The sequence below is a fragment of the Lepidochelys kempii genome, chromosome 1 (genome assembly GCF_965140265.1).
Source record: "Lepidochelys kempii isolate rLepKem1 chromosome 1, rLepKem1.hap2, whole genome shotgun sequence".
NCBI lineage: Eukaryota > Metazoa > Chordata > Testudines > Cheloniidae > Lepidochelys > Lepidochelys kempii.
Window position 1 is genome coordinate 32,260,923 of NC_133256.1, and position 17,848 is coordinate 32,278,770.

General features: G+C 43.2%; 1 protein-coding gene across 1 annotated transcript; it reads right to left on the reverse strand.

Moving 5' to 3' along the window:
* Positions 1-10,870: 10,870 nt before the first annotated feature.
* LOC140909315 (interstitial collagenase-like) lies at positions 10,871-14,862 on the reverse strand. The gene is made up of 4 exons (XM_073338337.1): positions 14,732-14,862; positions 13,201-13,360; positions 11,379-11,482; positions 10,871-11,142 (listed from the first exon to the last, which is right to left on the reverse strand). Exons 1-4 carry the CDS (start codon positions 14,838-14,840, stop codon positions 11,042-11,044), a joined length of 474 nt encoding a protein of 157 aa, XP_073194438.1. The 5' UTR covers positions 14,841-14,862; the 3' UTR covers positions 10,871-11,041.
* Between the last annotated feature and the right edge of the window lie 2,986 nt (positions 14,863-17,848).

Genomic DNA, 17,848 nt, shown 5'->3' on the forward strand with positions numbered 1-17,848 from the left:
GATTTTTCCAGGGACTGAGGTGAGGCTGACTGGCCTGTAGTTCCCAGGATCCTCCTTCTTCCCTTTTTTAAAGATTGGCACTACATTAGCCTTTTTCCAGTCATCCGGGACTTCCCCGGTTCGCCACGAGTTTTCAAAGATAATGGCCAATGGCTCTGCAACCACAGCTGCCAATTCCTTCAGCACTCTCGGATGCAACTCGTCCGGCCCCATGGACTTGTGCACGTCCAGCTTTTCTAAATAGTCCCTAACCGCCTCTATCTCCACAGAGGGCTGGCCATCTCTTCCCCATTTTGTGATGCCCAGCGCAGCAGTCTGGGAGCTGACCTTGTTAGTGAAAACAGAGGCAAAAAAAGCATTGAGTACATTAGCTTTTTCCACATCCTCCATCACTAGGTTGCCTCCCTCATTCAGTAAGGGGCCCACACTTTCCTTGGCTTTCTTCTTGTTGCCAACATACCTGAAGAAACCCTTCTTGTTACTCTTAACATCTCTGGCTAGCTGCAGCTCCAGGTGCGATTTGGCCCTCCTGATATCATTCCTACATGCCCGAGCAATATTTTTATATTCTTCCCTGGTCATATGTCCAACCTTCCACTTCTTGTAAGCTTCTTTTTTATGTTTAAGATCCGCTAGGATTTCACCATTAAGCCAAGCTGGTCGCCTGCCATATTTACTATTCTTTCGACTCATCGGGATGGTTTGTCCCTGTAACCTCAACAGGGATTCCTTGAAATACAGCCAGCTCTCCTGGACTCCTTTCCCCTTCAAGTTAGTCCCCCAGGGGATCCTGGCCATCCGTTCCCTGAGGGAGTCGAAGTCTGCTTTCCTGAAGTCCAGGGTCCGTATCCTGTTGCTTACCTTTCTTCCCTGTGTCAGGATCCTGAACTCAACCAACTCATGGTCACTGCCTCCCAGATTCCCATCCACTTTTGCTTCCCCCACTAATTCTACCCGGTTTGTGAGCAGCAGGTCAAGAAAAGCGCCCCCCCAGTTGGCTCCTCTGGCACTTGCACCAAGAAATTGTCCCCTACGCTTTCCAAAAACTTCCTGGATTGTCTATGCACCGCTGTATTGCTCTCCCAGCAGATATCAGGAAAATTAAAGTCACCCATGAGAATCAGGGCATGCGATCTAGTAGCTTCCGTGAGCTGCCGGAAGAAAGCCTCATCTACCTCATCCCCCTGGTCCGGTGGTCTATAGCAGACTCCCACCACTACATCACTCTTGTTGCACACACTTCTAATCTTAATCCAGAGACACTCAGGTTTTTCTGCAGTTTCGTACCGGAGCTCTGAGCAGTCATACTGCTCCCTTACATACAGTGCTACTCCCCCACCTTTTCTGCCCTGCCTGTCCTTCCTGAACAGTTTATAACCATCCATGACAGTACTCCAGTCATGTGAGTTATCCCACCAAGTCTCTGTTATTCCGATCACGTCATAGTTCCTTGACATCACCAGGACCTCCAGTTCTCCTTGCTTGTTTCCAAGGCTTTGTGCATTTGTATATAAGCACTTGAGATAACCTGTTGATCGCCCCTCATTCCCAGTATGAGGCAGGAGCCCTCCCCTCACAGACATTCCTGCCTGTGCTTCCTCCTGGTATCCCGCTTTCCCACTTACCTCAGGGCTTTGGTCTCCTTCCCCCGGTGAACCTAGTTTAAAGCCCTCCTCACTAGGTTAGCCAGCCTGCTGGCAAAGATGCTCTTCCCTCTCTTCGTAAGATGGAGCCCGTCTCTGCCTAGCACTCCTCCTTCATGGAACACCATCCCATGGTCAAAGAATCCAAAGCCTTCTCTCCGACACCACCTGCGTAGCCATTCGTTGACTTCCACGATTCGATGGTCCCTACCTAGGCCTTTTCCTTCCACGGGAAAGAGCAATAAAAATAATTAAAGGTCTAGAAAACATGACCTATGAAGGAAGATTGAAAAAAAGGGGTTTGTTTAGTCTCGAGAAGAGACGATTGAGAAGGGACTTCTTGTTACAAGGAGGAGGGAGAAGAATTGTTCTTCTTAACCTCTGAGGATAGGACAAGAAGCAATGGGCTTAGCTTGCAGCAAGGGCAGTTTAGGTTGGACATTAGGAAAAACTTCCTGTCAGGGTGGTTAAGCACTGGAATAAATTGCCTAGCAAGGTTGTGGAATCTCCATCATTGGAGATTTTTAAGAACAGATTAGACAAACACCTGTCAGGGAGGGTCTAGATCAGGGGTGGGCAAACTTTTTGGCCTGAGGGCCGCATCGGGTTTCAGAAATTGTACGGAGGGCCGGGTAGGGGAAGCTGTGCCTCCCCAAACAGCCGGGTGTGGCCCGGCTCCTGCCCCCTATCTGACCCCCTTGCTTCTCGCCCCCTGTCGGCCCCTCTGGGACCTCTGCCCCATCCACCCCCCCGCTCTCTGTCCCCTGACCACCCCCAGATCCCCTGCCCCTAACTGCACCCCACCGCCCATCCAACCTCTGCCCCCCTCCATCCTGACTGCCCCCCGGGACCTCTGCCCCATCCACCCCCCCTGCTCTCTGACCGCCCCAGGAACTCCTTACCCCATTCAACCCCCCTGTTCCCCGACTTCTGACTACCCTGACCCCTATCCACACCCCTGCTCCCTGCCTCTTTACCGTGCTGCCTGGAGCACCGGTGGCTGGTGGTACGGCTGTACCACGCAGCACAGAGCACCGGGTCAGGCTGGGCTCTGCAGCTGCGCTGCCCTAGGAGCTCGCAGCCCCGCTGCCCAGAGCACTGTGCTGGCGATGCAGTGAGCTGAGGCTGAGGGTCGGGGGAGGACAGGACGGGACGGGACAGCCTCCTGGGCCAGGAGCTCAGGGGCCAGGCAGAATGGAGTCCCACAGTCCGGATGTGGCCTGCAGGCCGTAGTTTGCCCACCTCTGGTCTAGATAATACTTAGTCCTGCTATGAGTGCAAGGGACTGGATTAGATAATGTCTTGAGGTTCCTTCCAGTCCCACAATTCTATGATTCTATGATTTGTAATTTATTGTATACACAGATGCACATCATGTCCAGTGGGCATAGGAAAGATCAAGAGCATATGCACTCTAGTTCCTCTTCTGGAAATGCTAAAGCGATCTATTATGGCTCCTGCCCTCCTTTCTTCACCCTTTATCCCCCACCCTAGGATCTGGCTAACACAGAGAGCCAAGCTGAAGAATCAAGGCCTTGGCAGGCCTAAGGATGGCAGAAGTAGCTCGGTCTTTTCACTCTGTAGGAGCAGGTGGTGGTCTATATGAGGACAAGTTCCCATTGCTTTAGTGTTGTTTCTACTTACTGGGTATGGGGTGAAATCACACAGGTTTTGAATGACCAGAAACTCTGGCTGCCCACCTGGTGAGACAGACCCATCCTGCCATTATGCAGCCAGATTCCAAAGACCCTGCAGATGACTGAGGTGTCCAAAAGGACAGGGACAATTTTTATGTTTATTGGAACCTATAGAGGACCTCCACCAGGTCTCACAGTTCTCTCTCTACACACAATCTCCTCTACCCTATATAATGGTGTCTTCCTGCCGGGAAGGTGGACTATCACCTTCTTCTGTATCTTCTTTGGAGCAAGGACTGTGCTTCCCTCCAAAGTTTTTGAGAAATGCTAAGCAGGACCACTGCCCGCCTACAATCCCAAGGGATGGAGATAATCTGCTCTCTCCACCAGACTGCAGCCTGAGGGAAATGGATCACCCTACCACCACCACCAACCATTGTTGCTGGCTATTTGAGAGAGAACACACTAAATGCAGCCACTCCATCAGAGGAAATGAATCAAAATGTCTTTATCTATTTGTCCTGCTGACTGCGTAGGGTAGACTCACCCAGTCAGGAAAACAGAGCCAATACCATGCGGCAACAATGAAGACCAACTAGCCCAGTGCAAAATTTGAAAAAGCAGTCTGAAATTTTGTTTCTAGTGCACAGAAATTTTCAAGTTTCTGAAAAATGGCTACTCATTTGGTAAAGGTTCCATAAAATTCAAACACAGATACATCTTAATAAAACAGTCTGATGTCAAAGAGACTACAGCTGGAAAAATCATCCACTGTAAGTAAATTACCTGATGAATTAAACACTTTTTCTGTGTGTTTGAGAATTTTGTGTGAACAAATTCTGATTTCTGCAAATATTTTAGCTATTCACAAATATGACCCAAAGAGGTGGAATTAACATGTGCCAGGCTATGGCTTGCTTGCAAACCCTTCATTTTAACTACCCATTCCTTGTCATGTGAGACTGGTCCGCTGTCACATGGCATCATTTCAGCTTCCTAATTGGTTGACTGAGACTTTAATGGGGCAGTGTTTCTACCCACCTGAAAAGAGCTGAAAATCACTGAGAGCTGAAATCACTTAAGACAGGGTAGCGTTTCTGCCCAGTCTGCAAAGAGCTGAAAATCATTAAGAGGCTGATGTATACCACTCACAGCAGAAAGGCAGGTGGCAACAGAAGGTGACTGACAGTCAGCCGGCAAATGAGTGGCTGGAGAGACGCAGCGAGTGGCCAGCAGGGCGGCTGGTGGAGAGGCACAGGGAGTAAAGTGCCTCCTTATTTCCACCCAGGGTGGGAGGTGAACTCTGCAGCTGTACCTCTGAACTCTAGCTCCACACTGACCAAGGTCTCTCTCACCAACAGAAGTTATTCCAATGAAAGGTACTAAGTTAACCACCTTGTCTCTCTAATTTCTTAGATAGTCATCATTAAAAAAAGTTGAAGAATGAGTGAGGATTTTGTTTCTCTACCCACACAGAGCTAGGATGAAGAACAAATCCATGACTTTTAGCTTCTATTATTGCACATGCTTCAAAGTAGCCAAAGAATATTTGTTAGGGTGATTTTTGTGGCTGAAGAAAGCTGACTCACTTTCTGTCTGTCTGTGGTACTGTGACTATCCCAAAATTCAGCCTCAAATTAGTATTGGTCTGAATTCCAGCCAAAACTCGAACACCCAGCTTTAGGTAAATACATTTTTCAGCACCTGTTTGAAACTGAATAGTAAGGAGGTAGCACAACTTAGTCCCTGTGAAGACTAAGAAAGGAAGCTAGCAGACTGAAAGGAAGCTGTGTGGGAGGGGAAAGAGACTATTTGAAATGGAAAGATGGCCTATGATAAAACCAATGGTGTGGAAGTCAAGATCTGGGCTCCATTTCTGCCGAACTGCCTGCATCACCATGGGCCACTCTCTCAGTCTTTCTATGCATGGATTCCCATGTATAAAAGGGGGATAATAATAATTCCTTTCTCTTGCAAGCATTTGCGGACAGGAACTATATTTTACTATGGATTTGTACTTCCTCAATGATAGCTTGAGCCTCTCAATGCCATTCTAATAGTAAAGAGCGATATTAATGTTTTGTATGTTTTCAAATTCCAGTGGGCATATAGGCCAGGTTTCATTGTAATGAAACATAGAAAAATGATCCACTTGACTATCAGTGGCTGATCTCAATTATTAGGGATGAATTCCCAGCATTGTCTTGTAAAGTCAGTTTCCTCTCCTCAAATGACAGCAACAGTAACAAAGATTAAAGCAGTTCCATATTTGTATTTAGTGGACATGTATAAACAAATTACTTTAGCCACATTTCATTTCCCAGCAGGAATGTTTAATCAGGAGGTTTTTTTCCCCAAATATGTGATCTTAAGTAGTTTTATAATTTGTTGTGATTATGTCATGACTCTTAAAACCAGAGATAGGCCTAAGCAAAACACCCCACAAGTTTGAGGAATGTGGGAAGGAAATCTAGATCCAAATTTTGAAACTTGAGACCTTCTCAAGAGAGATTTTCTGTAAAAAGATCCTGTCATTCATTTCAGGAGATCAGTTTATTGGAGCTAGGTATTCACTTTAGGAACCACCCAGAGTAATGGGTAGTGCAGAAAAGCAACAGGTGTCACCTCTGAGACACAATTCATTTGCTGCTTCCTTCTTGCTCTGCTGGCCTCTTCTAGTTTCAAATTGTGACACCCTCCCACCAAACCAGTTCAACTTCTCTGGCCACCAGCTGTGGGGTGCGACCAAGTCACTACCCCTCTTCTCCAGCAGATGCAGGGAGTAAGTAAACATGCAGCACCCATTTAATTTTATATACATGAATCTGGGTAGCCTGTATAGATGAGTAAGGTGAGTTCTTACTTCCCCTCAATCCCTTGCATAGGTGTTTAGTCTGAGTCACAATCTAGCCCGCAGTGATTTCTGCTGATGTAATCCACACACCTCCTGGGTGTGGTGTTCTGTCCCATCTAGTGGCACTGAGACCAGTTAGAGAGAGCTTATGACTCTGCTCTACAGCCTTAGTTAACATTGGGCATGGGGAAAGAAAGTGGGAGGTTCTGCAAATGTGGACAAGAGAAAATTATCGGTCTCATTGGTCTTATACAGGACATTTCTTATTTTGGGTATTCAGGGAATCTTACCAGGGACCCCGTGTCACCGTGCCTCAGTGGATCACAACTGAGAACACCAAATTCAGGACAAACTGCTGAGAAATAGGGCAGACACACTCCAAAACTGGTGGGTAGTCTTCCATAAAATATACTACCAAACCAGCAAGAAAAGTAAACTTCTGTCTCAGCACACTGGCTAACAAGAAGTCAGAAATGCAGCCTCCTTAGGTATTCCAGTCCTGGATTCAACACTAGACTTAATGATGAGTGGTTATTCAAAACCAATGTAATCAAACAAAGGGTTCTTGTGATCCCAAAGGACCAACCACAAACCCAGGTCAATATATAACTCAGATCTTACCCAATAATCACGCTGTTGCCAATCTTTTAGTATCTAAAGGTTTATTTATAAGAGAAAACAAAGAGGTGAGCGTCCATTAGGTGGGGATGGGCTTCTCCCATGGCCCATTGTGTTCATTGATGGGCCGTCAACTTAAACATTCCCTTCACAATGTGCTGGCTAGACTGTATGTAAATACCTTGTGGGTGTTACCAGGACCAAACACATTTGAAATACAGTTACATAGTCAATATTCATAACTCCAGATACAAAAATGATACATGCATACAAATAGGACAATCACATACATCAGACCATAACTTTTCCATTGACACCTTACATGGCATACTTTGTACAAGATTTATTGCAATTGTATAACAGTGGTAGATCCAATGAGCTACATGGTCATATTTTACTCTTGTAAGGTCACACCTTGCTCTTAGATTCATATTGTTTAATGCAAAACTGGTAACTGATACAATTCCCACCATCTGTGATTTAATCATTGATATGGTCTTTAACTCAATGGCCCCTGAGTACTGGTCCATGACTGAAGGGCCTAGGTGCTAACACGATATACATACCTAATAATGATCAGTGGCTGGTGAGTTGCACCCTTGTCCTTGGGGCTAGTGACAGGAAGTGGAGGAAGCATTGGGCCCACTTGTTCCTGTAAGGGGGTGCTAATATCAGCAATAATCGTTGACATTAATACTTCTCTTCAGGTGGCTATTTCCCTGAAATGAGCAGCAGTTAGGGCATTATTCAGGAAGCCATTACTGGATGCTGGCAATTTTGCCAGTTATTGCCCTGTTTTTAATCTTCCTAACTGGGGGAAGAGTACTGCGTATTGATAACAATAGTTGTCAGCTGAAGCCCTCAGATTTCCTTGAGCAGTTTCAGTCGTATTGCAGCTCTGGGTATGGGACAGAGACCATATTGGTCTTGTTGTTTGTAGTTCTCCATGTGGTGGTCCACATTCACCCTTAGAGAACTGTCAGTAACCTTTTATACCACTGACCATGGATAACTCACGCACAGTCCCCACCTCATAAACAGGACCTCTTTAGAGTGCTGCTGTCCTTTTACCTCTGACAAGGGTCCGAGGGCTGCTTTAGGCTGCGGTTCTATTTTAAAGGCTCTGTTTTGTGAAATGCTGCAATGGTCTGTTTTGTATATGAGAGCACCAGGGGAAACAGTGAGACGTTCTGGGCCGGGCTGTCGTCAGCACACAGAAGTGGTGGCGCACAGCTCCATACCTTGTCTCCATCATACTTGGATAGTGCACTGTCTGTGCTTCCCTTAGTGCCTGGCTAAGATTGGGACTTCCAAGATGGCAGAAGAAGAGGGGAGCCTGCGACTGTGCTGAAAGTGGAGTTAGAAAGTGCTAAATGAAATTCAACTAATCATTAAGAAACATACTGTAGATAGCTGAGTAAATAAAATTACTTAACCAATATGTGTTTTACTCACTTAATAGTACTGTTCTCACAGGAAGAAGAACATCCATATTTTACAATGTATTTTTAAAAAATTATAACCCTCATGCTTCAGGACATATGGCAGTCCCTAGCTGTCTGAAATTAGGAAGAAATTCATCTTATGTGCAACTTATTCCATAAATGAGACATGAATCACTACTTTGATTTGGTGTAGTAATTCCTACGTCTTATGTTTATAAGTAGAACTGGTAGAATACTGCAAATTCAGCGAGTGTTCCCTCAAATGCTGAATGACTGTTCATTTTCACTAAGGCCGGTTGAAAACTTCCATCTAAACTATTTTTCAATGGAAAACTGGCCTTTCAATTACATAACATTTTTAATGGAAAGCGATTTTTGACAGAAAGTGGCTCTTGGCTACAAATTCAGTTTTTCTGACCAAGAAAAAAAAGAAAAGAAAAAAGAAGAAATTTGCATTGGGAAAAAGCTCCTATTTTGCAATCAGCTCTAATTTCAACCATTTGTTATTTATTATTTGCTAGCATTAGTGTGAAAGGGTTTCACTCCTATCCGGGAGGAACGGCTACTCTTTTTATGAATACTCATAGCGCATGCAAAGAAAAGTATGCATGTAAACAAGAATGTTAACTATTTATTCATCATCTGTTATTCATTACTCTCTCATTTTAGAAATTACAAATGCAGTTTTGAGGGCAACTATATCACAGAAACATCATCTGCAGCCCAGTATTGTAGAATTAGGCTCTGGGCAACTAGGTTTGCCTGAATTAGCTACTTTTGTGGCTTTTCTGTGGAATCTTCTTCTCCTATTGCTTTATGTCTGTCCAGTGCTTAAATCCCATCACTGTTCTGCTCTCCAACTGAATCAAGTTTAAGCTACTTGTTCTTCTTTTCATGGCTCTAAACATCTTTGTTTCACCTTATGACGGGTTCTGTCACAGAGCTCCCCTTGGGACAGTCACCTGATGTGCTGAGACTAACTCTGAGCTCATTTTCTCTGCCAATTTGGGCCTCCAGAATCCTGCCTTGTTGAGCCAGACATGCAAGCTTGCTGCAACACAGATCCAGGGTCTGAACCATACCCCCAAAACTGCAGACTTAACTGAAAACAATTAAGTGCTCCTTATTCCACCCAAATACCCAGCTCCCAGTGGGATCCAAACCCCCCAAAAAATCCCTTTGACTCTGTATAAAGCTTATACAGGGTAAACTCATAAATTGTTCACCCTCTATAACACTGATAGAGAGATATGCACAGCTGTTTGATCCCCCAGGTATTAATCACTTACTCCAGGTTATTAATAAACAAAAGTGATTTTATTAAGTATAGAAAGTAGGATTTAAGTGGTTCCAAGTAATAACAGACAGAACAAGGTAAGTTACTAAGTAAAATAAATCAAAATACACAAGGTTAACTTAATACACAGTAAGGATCTAGTTACAAATACCAACTTCTCACCCTAGATGTTATCTCAGGTACAATCCTTTTCGGACCAATGTTGTAGTTTATGGCCTGGGTCCAGCAATCACTCACACCCCCGTAATTACAGTCTTTTGTTCCAGTTTCTCTCAGGCATCTTTTTGGGGTGGAGAGGCCATCTCTTGAGCCAGCTGAAGACAAAATGGAGAGGCTTTCAGGGCCTTTTATATTCTCTCTCTTGTGGGTGGAAACCCCACTGTTCGTCTGTGCAAAATCACAGCAACAAGATGGAGTTTGTAGCCACCTGGGCAAGTCACATGTCCATGAATGATTCAGCTTTTTGCAGGCCAACACCATTGTTTACATGTTAATTTGAACATTCCCAGGAAAGCTCAGATGTGGATTGGCATCTCCTAAAGTCCATTGTTAGTTAAGTACTCCCAATTACTTAAATAATCCTTTCACATATAGGCCAAACCTTCCCTATGTGTTTTCTACAGCAAACACTTTAAATACAAGCATAGAGCCAACGCTCATAACTTCAGATATAAAAATGATAGATGCATACAAGTAGGATGAATATATTCAGTAGATCATAACCTTTGCAAATATATGTTACATGGCATATCTAACGTAAAGCATATTCCAGTTATGTCATATTTCCACTCATAAGCATATTTCCATAAACAGTGCAATGTCACACACCTTAATTGGAAAATGAATGTGTAATATGTAGGTGACTATACAGCATCAAGCTCTCCACTTATGTTGCCATTTTGTTTTCAAGTTTTAAAATGTGGATTCTCTTAGGAATTAATTCTGGGCTGTAAATCTTCCTGAATGTAGAAGGAGTAATGCAGCTCCACTGTAGGACAAAAAGGATGCCATGAAGTTCAGAGAAGCAGAGCTCAGCAGATGGCCATGGAGAGAAATCTGGGTCTTGGGTGGGCTGGAAAGGGGAGAGGTTTGAGTATGACTAATGGATTGATGAGAGAGGGGGTATATTGGCTCCACAGAAATTTTCCAGTGGGCCATGGATGGTAATGCAGCCTAGAGCAATGTGGCTGCTCCATTCTCTGCTTTATACCTTAAGTCTCCATGTAAGTTCCCTGTGCACAGTCCATTTACTCAGCCTGTGCTTGGGAGCAGAGTGTAGCTCTTGAGAAGTGGTAATGATCACAAGACACAGGAAGTGGTAGCACAAATATAAAATACTTTATGGGTAATCGAAAGTCCAGCCTATAATAATATAATAATTTACATTATGACAGTATTATAACATTCTGTAGTTATTCAGACAGAACTCCCAGAGGATCAGGCCAGAGAACAGTACAATTTTTTTGATTTTTTAAGATCTATTAATAGATTAATAACACTGCATATAAAACAATTGCAACACGCAAGAAGGAAATCAATGGAATTAATCAGCAATTAAACCAGCTATTGCTTTTCATGACACTGACAACTCTCTTGATGTTAGGATCAAACTGGAACTGTCTTGTTCCTTGGAAGAAATAGATATATCCTAGAAATAAAAATAAATTGAATGTTATATTTTATAGGTGAAATGTTTTCCAACAAATATTTCTATAAAGCAAAATATAACATTGACAGTACCTACATATTCATTTGTGTTAATTTCTGATCTTAGTACAGTAGTGAAAATATGAATAATGATTGTCTTTTAAAAGATTTCTTCAACCTAGAGAAGCACAAATATTCTAGCATAGTAAACTGTTTTTAAAGGTTTGTTTTACTTACTACCATGCTGGAAAGCAGCATCAATTTTTTTGCTAATTCCTCGGAAGTCATTGATTATCTTCTTTGGATAACCCTGATCCATGGACCGACTGTTTTCATCGTATCTGAACAGAAGAAATATATTTATAATGTATGGTAAATAAATGACATTTAAAAAGTCGAAAACAAACCCTGACACATAAATGAGTCTATTCTTGGTAGAAAATCCATTAAGAATGAGCTAAACTAACTGAACTCTTAAAATCCTTGCTATTATGTTTTCAGGTTTGCGTGCATATGAGAGAGTCTAGAGGTGGAAATTCTGGCCCCATTGAACTCAGTGGCAAAACTTCCATTGAGCTTTCACCTCAGGAGTGTGTGTGTGCACGTGTACAGGAGTTTTGGCTGAATGGGCAGGGACAGGCAGGAACTGCATGTGTGGTAAAGATAAGCTAGAGACTGAGCTGGTGAGTTTGCTGGACAGTTTTGCAAGGCTGCCCCAAAGGAATAAAACTCTTCTTGCCTATATACAGCTTTGGCCACCACATCCTAGCCAATCAGTGTTTCCTGGGAAAGTGGAGCTCCAGCACGGGGAAGCAGAAGCCCTGTATGTGTAACTCTGAAATCATATTTGTCTTAGTGTCAACTGCTCAACAGATATATAATTTATTAATTAAAAGTCTTCTGTATCTTTGAGGGGTTTACTGTTATATTATGCAAGGGTGGCACCAGCTCCCAGTGGAGGGGCTGAGGTGGGCCAAACAGAAAATTGCCTCAAGGCCCTGCCCCCTCCGTGGCACTGCCCTGGGGCCTGGTCAGAGGCTGGAAGCCAGAGCTGGGCAGTGCAGGGTGCTGGCTGCTCGCAACTGGTAAGAGCTGCCCAGGCAGGGAACCCAGCTCGGGGGCTGGCAGAGCCCTTGGGGAGCAGCAACTGTGGGGTGCTGGAAACAGAAGCCCAGGCCAGAGCGGTTCAGTCTGGGCTTCTGTGGGGTAGCCCTGGATCCTCCACCTGCCCTGTGCAGCGTGCCCCAGCAGGCAGGGACATGGGCTGGGGACTGCTCTCAGGCACCCCAGTACCCCTCCAGGGCTTACTTCTCCGCTGCTGCTGGAGCTGGGCACCCGGCCAGCAGCTACCACTCTCTCCACTGTGCCTTCAGAGCTGGATGGCTGGAGAGCAGCAGCAGCTACGGGGTGGCTGCCGGGGAATAAAGGCAAATTTTGGAGTGGCAAGCCCCCACTCCCGCCCTTCCAGCGCTGCTCCTGATATTGGGATTCCAAGAGCTCCATTCAACTGAATTCTAAACTGTTTTCAGAGGAGAAGCCAAAGAGCCATTGCAATGTGATGCAGGTATTAGTTCAGCGAGGTAGTTTATTGTAAAAGTTTACTGAGCTCCTATGAAATATAAACAAACCGTAACCACAAACTACTGCATAATCAAACCCATTTGACTGTTCACACCGAAGGAACAAAAATCCAGTATATTAATAGTTCTGTTAGCTTGAAGTTTGAGAGACCCAGGAGTACAATTTCAGAACCTTACATCCTTTGCATAATTCTTAAAGAACTTACTAGGTTTCTACAGGTTTTGTGTCTCATCCTCTAGAATGTAATTACATCCCTGCCACAGATTTCTACCGGATGATTGGGAAAAACCTATAGAAGAAAGGTTAGCGTTTTCTATCAGACTCCCTAGGTTTTAAAACTAACTTCCATCGAACCCTATTCAGTTTTGCGGAATCCAATTTGTTTAATCCCTATTACATGTTATTTTATGTTTCCATATTAACCCTCCAAGCCTAAAGAGAGAAATATACCTTAACTCTGTTGAACATTAAATCTTACCTCCAGTACTTGTCACCTGCAAAGAAGTATGTTTTCCCTGAATTCTTGTCACTGAAAGCTGCATTAATTCTCTTAACATTTTTTGGGAAGCCAAAGTCATAGATGCTTTTTGGGCGGTTATACACTAAGTCATACCCACTGAGGACCCAATACTTGTTCTCTACAAAGAAAAAATAGAAGTAAAGCTTTCACCAGCAGCTTCTGCTCATACTAAACAACATCTGATCATGGCTTCTGGCTTAGTACTTTCATTACAATGATGATAACAAAGCAACTTAATTTGCAACAGACATGTACAGATGAGATTTCATTCTCCCCTCTTTTTTCAGTAAATTAAGGAATGGCACTGATCGTTGTATTTTAAACATAGCATAAAGCCCAGAGGAGATGTCCTTCATGTTTCTGAATTAGACCTTGGAGCAATGAGTCCAAGAAGAACCCTTCCCGTACACTTATACACTTTATACATTTTGGGAGAAGACTCCTTGAATTCTACAAATTGTTAAGTAATCCACCAAGAATTGTTTACTGGGATGCAGAAGATTAACAATACTTGGGTTGTGTTCAGATACTTTGGTCATGGAGGTGTATACATGTCTAAATAGATGTATATACAGAACCTTAACTATTAATAAGTGCACGTCTTATCTAAATGATCAGGTGATCTTATTTATAAAACCCTGTTCTTTTCTCTTTCTCCCCTCCCCACTTAAGAGTATAGTTGCTTGAGCTGGTTGAACTATTTCAAACAGACAGCTATTTTCATCAACAAACGGCCTTTTTTACTAAAACAAAATTTTTCACAAACGAGTGTCAGCATTAGCAACATTTTGGGTAGGGAATGGGGATTGTGGAAAATTTTGTAACCCTTTTGATATTCTTGTCAAAATTTGTAACACAAATAGTATTGAAATGGTTCTTAAAATGTTTGCTTACCAAAAGTGTTCTCTTTTGAACACTTCCAAAGAAAAACAGTTTTGAAATTTTTCACTCAAATAGGTTTTCATTTTTTAACCACCTCCAGTAATTACCCTCATCTGTATGTCCTGTCTTCACCTAGATTCTAAGATTCTAAGATCTCTGGAGGTCTCTGGAGGTCTTTTGTTCCCTGTGTTCCCTAAGGTGCCTAACAGACGTTTGGATGTGGCATCAATAATTAACTAATTCACCAATACTCTGCTGAATGCTTTTCAAAACAGCTGCTAGTTATTTGACTTAATACTGACAATTTGTATCTTACTTCAAGGCCAGAAGTGATCTAGCAGATTAATAGCCGTACGTTATGTCCTATGATAAAACTAGATTTGAAGGAAAAGTGAAGCCATTTTCATATCTTGCTTTTCAGAACATTTACATTAAATAGATAACCGACCTTTAATTTCACTATTCACACATTTTGGGGGCTTTTGTAATTTGAACATTTGAGTTGTTTCATGCAGTGTCATCTAAGGAGAATTGCACGTTCTGTGGAGCAAAGTATTCCCAGTAAATTCATATGTCAGAAGAACTAACACATTTTGGATTCCATTACCTTTAAAAAGAAAAACTTGATCCCTTTCAACATTTTCATAAGCAGCTTGAATTCCAGATGGCAGATTTGGCCAGAATAAAGAAATGAAATTGAGGTCGACCTCTGTCATCTGAGGATGCTTGTGCCAGAAATACCTGGTTTAAATAAAATTGGTATATTATAAATTGTTCCTGCACATGCCATAAATGTAATACAAAGGTGAAGTGTGTCTAATTCTGTCTCCCTTTAGAGTTTGATCCACAGTGAGGAATTGAGTCTGCTATGACTGATACCTACTAGAGCTAATCTTTTAGCCAATGAGCTACAATGTGGTGGGGTCATGACAAAGTAGAGTTCCAGTGTGTCACATAAACATACCAGTTGCAAAACATGAGTTTGCAGCTGCCCTCTTTTTAACTGAATGTAGAGTGGTAACAAACCTATCATTCCACTGATTACAGCGGCAGAGTAGTTGGAATAGAATCTAGGGGACAGTCCTGACTCACCTTCACCAGCCTTAGCCACTAGACCACTAACATTTAAGTTCCTCTCCTCTGATCAGAGCTGCGTATAGCAGAATCTGGGTCAGAGTTCCCATTGAAAAGAATTAGAATTCCTTAGAAACTACAGTACAATGGTTGGTGCCCTATAGCCATTTCACCATTTGATGCAGCCACTTTGGAAACAGCTAAAGCATTTTGTCATGCCTGAGAGAAATGTTAGGTAAAGCTAGGCACCCATCGTCAGAGAATTTGGTCCTCCTTTTGTATGCGATTTTTATTGTTAGTGCTTGTCATAAATATAAAGGGAAGGGTAAACCCCTTTAAAATCCCTCCTGGCCAGAGGAAAAATCCTCTCACCTGTAAAGGGTTAAGAAGCTAAAGGTAACCTCGCTGGCACCTGACCAAAATGACCAATGAGGAGACAAGATACTTTCAAAAGCTGGGAGGAGGGAGAGAAACAAAAGGGTCTGTGTGTCTGTCTATATGCTGCTTTGCCAGGGATAGAACAGGAATGGAGTCTTAGAACTTTTAGGTTTCAGAGTAACAGCCATGTTAGTCTGTATTCGCAAAAAGAAAAGGAGTACTTGTGGCACCTTAGAGACTAACCAATTTATTTGAGCATGAGCTTTCGTGAGCTACAGCTCACTTCATCGGATGCATGCTGTGGAAACTGCAGCAGACTTTATATATACACAGAGAATATGAAACAATACCTCCTCCCACCCCACTGTCCTGCTGGTAAGTAATCTAGCTAGGTATGCGTTAGATTATGATTTCTTTAAATGGCTGAGAAAAGAATTGTGCTGAATAGAATAACTATTTCTGTCTGTGTGTCTTTTTTGTAACTTAAGGTTTTCCCTAGAGGGATTCTCTATGTTTTGAATCTAATTACCCTGTAAGGTACCTACCATCCTGATTTTACAGGGGTTATTCCTTTACTCCTATTTACTTCTATTTCTATTAAAAGTCTTCTTGTAAGAAAACTGAATGCTTTTTCATTGTTCTCAGATCCAAGGGTTTGGGTCTGGTCACCTATGCAAATTGGTGAGGATTTTTACCAAACCTTTCCCAGGAAGTGGGGTGCAAGGGTTGGGAGGATTTTGGGGGGAAAGACGTGTCCAAACTACGTTTCCCAGTAAACCCAGTTAGAGTTTGGTGGTGGCAGTGGTTATTCCAAGGACAAAAGATAAAATTAATTTGTACCTTGGGGAAGTTTTAATCTAAGCTGGTAAAAGTAAGCTTAGGAGGTTTTCATGCAGGTCCCCACATCTGTACCCTAGAGTTCAGAGTGGGGGAGGAACCTTGACAGTGCTACATTTCTAAATTACTGTTTCCCCTCATGTCTCATGGGAATTAAATGATCAGAAATATTGTTTTCTTTTAAGTACTGCAGTTCAAAGGGGGCGGAGGGGGGTGAGAAAACCTGGATTTGTGCTGGAAATGGCCCAACTTGATTATCATACACATTGTAAGGAGAGTGATCACCTTAGATAAGCTATTAGCAGCAGGAGAGTGGGGTGGGGGGAGGTATTTTTTCATGCTTTGTGTGTATAAAAAGATCTTCTACACTTTCCACAGTATGCATCCGATGAAGTGAGCTGTAGCTCACGAAAGCTTATGCTCAAATAAATTGGTTAGTCTCTAAGGTGCCACAAGTACTCCTTTTCTTTTTTCAGTTCAAAGAAGTAACTCAGAAGTTCTTTGCTGTTATCTGCCCTTAAAGAACGGCAGTTCTCCACGCATGGTAGCGACGGCATCAAAAGTCAATTTTGGATCACAAGTTACTGGCGTTGTGGGTCCGGTTGGTTGAACGGGGTTATCTGACTGTCCTACATGAAGATTAAAGAAAAATTGGCATTGTATAATATGGAGAAATACAGCTGAAAACCAATGTTATGAAGGACTTGGTGGACACACAAAACCTTCCCCTGAAAAACTGTGGTGGTGGTCATTAATCATAGAATCATAGAATATCAGGGTTGGAAGGGACCTCAGGAGGTCATCTAGTCCAACCCCCTGCTCAAAGCAGGACCGATCCCCAATTAAATCATCCCAGCCAGGGCTTTGTCAAGCCTGACCTTAAAAACTTCTAAGGAAGGAGATTCCACCACCTCCCTAGGTAACGCATTCCAGTGTTTTACCACCCTCCTAGTGAAAACGTTTTTCCTAATATCCAACCTAAATCTCCCACACTGCAACTTGAGACCATTACTCCTTGTTCTGTCATCTGCTATCACTGAGAACAGTCGAGATCCATCCTCTTTGGAACCCCCTTTCAGGTAGTTGAAAGCAGCTATCAAATCCCCCCTCACTCTTCTCTTCCGTAGACTAAACATCCCCAGTTCCCTCAGCCTCTCCTCATAACTCATGTGTTCCAGTCCCCTAATCATTTTTGTTGCCCTCCGCTGGACGTTTTCCAATTTTTCCACATCCTTCTTGTAGTGTGGGGCCCAAAACTGGACACAGTATTCCAGATGAGGCCTCACCAGTGTCGAATAGAGGGGAACGATCACGTCCCTCGATCTGCTGGCAATGCCCCTACTTATACATCCCAAAATGCCATTGGCCTTCTTGGCAACAAGGGCGCACTGTTGACTCATATCCAGCTTCTCGTCCACTGTAACCCCTAGGTCCT

Coding starts and splice junctions, on each gene's coding strand:
- LOC140909315 (XM_073338337.1), bottom strand. CDS start 14,840: ATGACAGAGGTCGACCTCAATTTCATTTCTTTATTCTGGCCAAATCTG. Junction 13,361..14,731: donor TCAAGTTTTTCTTTTTAAAG/GTAATGGAATCC, acceptor TTTTCTTTGTAG/AGAACAAGTATTGGGTCCTC. Junction 11,483..13,200: donor GCAGGTGACAAGTACTGGAG/GTAAGATTTAAT, acceptor TCTTCTGTTCAG/ATACGATGAAAACAGTCGGT.